The sequence below is a fragment of the Chrysochloris asiatica genome, unplaced genomic scaffold, assembly GCF_000296735.1.
Source record: "Chrysochloris asiatica unplaced genomic scaffold, ChrAsi1.0 scaffold00083, whole genome shotgun sequence".
NCBI lineage: Eukaryota > Metazoa > Chordata > Mammalia > Afrosoricida > Chrysochloridae > Chrysochloris > Chrysochloris asiatica.
Genome location: NW_006408601.1, coordinates 11,250,116 through 11,252,789, shown reverse-complemented (window position 1 = coordinate 11,252,789; position 2,674 = coordinate 11,250,116). Strand labels below are relative to the sequence as shown.

At 36.6% G+C, this 2,674-nt stretch overlaps 1 protein-coding gene across 2 annotated transcripts in view; it reads right to left on the bottom strand.

Annotated features, from left to right (window-relative positions):
* Positions 1 to 2,674, bottom strand: part of PRMT3 (protein arginine methyltransferase 3) — a 169,762-nt gene that overhangs the window by 152,590 nt on the left and 14,498 nt on the right. For both annotated transcript variants that reach the window (XM_006865818.1, XM_006865817.1), the window contains 2 exons: positions 2,489 to 2,571; positions 773 to 822 (listed from right to left, as the gene is read on the bottom strand). In XM_006865818.1, coding sequence (XP_006865880.1) covers positions 773 to 822; positions 2,489 to 2,571 — 133 coding nt within the window. The remainder of the gene's footprint in view (positions 1 to 772; positions 823 to 2,488; positions 2,572 to 2,674) is intronic.

Genomic DNA, 2,674 nt, shown 5'->3' with positions numbered 1-2,674 from the left:
TATTGCCCCATACAAAGCAAGTTTTTAGATGGATCAAGAGTTTTAAAAAATGTTGAAAACACCTCAAAGATGAGCCAAGAGAGGAAAGGCCATCAGCTTCAACCAATGAAGAAACTGGCTAAGTCCTAGAACTAGTGGGAGAAAACCACAAAACCACCACTAATGTTATAGATCCAACTGAAGTTGGGATCTCACGAGGTTCTGAACTTTCAATTTTAAGTGAGCATCTTGGCCTCAGCAAACTTTTGGCTCTATAGATGTCAAAAGTTTAGGACAAAGATCAGCTAGCTCCAAGAGCTAATTTGTCCATCACTCTTTTAAACTAAAGCTAGAGCAAAGCAAATGGAGACAATTTCATGGAATGAACAGTAATCAGGGTTGAGTCTTGGACTGATTTACCAATACAATTCAGAGAGCTAAGTCCAATCAAAACATGGCCTCTGGGGGAATCTGTTGGGCTACTTAAGTGAAAGGCAAAGAGGTCAGCTCAGATTATGACAACTATCTTTTGGGATCCCAAAGGGGTCATCTTGATAGATTTCTCAGAGGACACAGGACGATCACAGGGGCTTATTATGGAAAAGTTGTAAGAAAATTGAAAATTGCATTGGTGGAGAAAAGACTAGGAAAGGTGTGCCAAGGAATTTTTTCCCATCACCATAGGCACCTGCTCATTCTTTTGGGGTAGCAAGGGCAGTTTTATAAGGTGCTAAACAGACAGTGCATTAATAGTCATTTCTAAACAAAGCTATAACTTAAGCTATCAACTTACCTTAAGTCTAATAAAATTTATAAGCTTAATGTAGCCATAAAATTCAAGTCCTAAAGGAGAAGAAAGAAAGATGATTCACCTATTTAACATACTGTGAGTTTTGTTAAAATGAACTATTCTATTAAGAATTATCTGGTTAGGCAATATTTTCATCCTTTAAACTAATACAACATTTAAATTTTCTTAGCACTAGAACAGTAACTTTGATACTTCTAAATATTTTCATTGAGAAACTCGGCCATAGATGTAACATTTTTAGTGTTTTTCTTATAATTCACTAAAAAAAAAGAATAATTTTAAAAATCAACTACTCATTTGTTAGAAAAATAAAAATTAGATTAACTTCTAAGTTATATAAAGAATTTTAGAGCTAATTTTAGAGCTGAATGTTTCTAAAGCTCCAATTTTTACACAATTTCTACCAAATTATGATGTGCAGCGATGTAGGATAAGTACTGGACTGTGAATCACAAGGTTAGTGGCTCTAACTCACTAAGACGCTTCTCAGAAACCCTATACAAGATTGCTATGAGCCGGAACTGCCTTGACAGCATTTAACAATGGTGTGGCGCTGTGGATTAATGCACCAGACTGCAAAGCCTTTTGAATTGCAAGGTCGGCGGTTCAAACTCACCACTGGCTCCTTGGAAACCCTATATAGGGTTGCTATGGGTCAGAATTGACTCAATGGCACTTCACAACAACAACCACCACCACCAGATTGTAATTCTGCCAGGACATGAAATTTAAAATATTACACTAGCTTTAACATACAGTTAAATGACAGAAAAGGAGTCCTGCTGTGGTGTTGTAGGATAAGCATTGGATTGCTTATCACAAGGTCAGCGGTTAAACCCACCAGCCACTCCTCAGAAACCCTATAAAAGGTTGCTAGAGTTGTAACTGACTCTATAACACTTAACAACAACAAATGATGGAAATGATAAACCAATGCAGTTAAGTCATTCATAGGTCTTAGATGAGTAGTTTCAGCTGAATTTAATATCCTGGTGTGGCGCTGAGGGTTAATGCACCAGAGTGTAAAGCCTTTTAAACTGCAAGGTTGGTGGTTCAAGCTCACCAGCTACTCCTCGGAAACCCTAAACAGGGTCGCTATGGGTTGGAATCGACTCGATGGCACTTAACAACAACAACAATCACAGTTTACCTAACAATCTGCCTAGTATTTGCCGCTTTTCAGTGTCTTGTCTAGTTGTTAGAGAATATAGAGACAAAAGAAAGAATTCTGCATTGTTTATTTCAGTAAATAGTATTGCTGTTGCTGTATTTACATGGCATCGAGTCACATCCCTATATAGGGTTTAACTCATCGTAACCCTGTATAGGATTTGAACCATTGTCTATGCAGTTAGTCCAGTGACTCTCCCCCCTACAGCACCACCATTTCCTCTTCCAAAGTCTATCCCTACTCCTGCTTTTCCAATCCCTAATACCAATATGATCAAATGCAATCACATGCCACGCTAATTTTAACTTTTATGTTGTGATGCCAATATAAGTTTACATACATTGAATCTTGTCTAGAAGAAAGTCTTATCAATCTGTCCTCAAAGGTGACTCATCAAAAAGACTTTTAGATTCCATGAGACAAGTGGTTATCATTTTATGTTCCACTCTGCTGGACAACGTTTGAAAAATCAGATTTGAACTTAACACTTCACAACTAAAATTTTTTTTAGTATAAAAAATACTCACCATGCTTATGGACCATGCTATCAATGTTAAATTGGTGCTCAGATTTACAGTGTGAAAATGTTTCTTCAGCAGATTTGAATAACCTGAAAAATCAAGCAATAACATCACGGAATGTTTCCCAAAGAGATGCAAATATTGATTTCATCTTAAATATAATTATTTTTTCTCTGCTGGAATTTAGTTTTA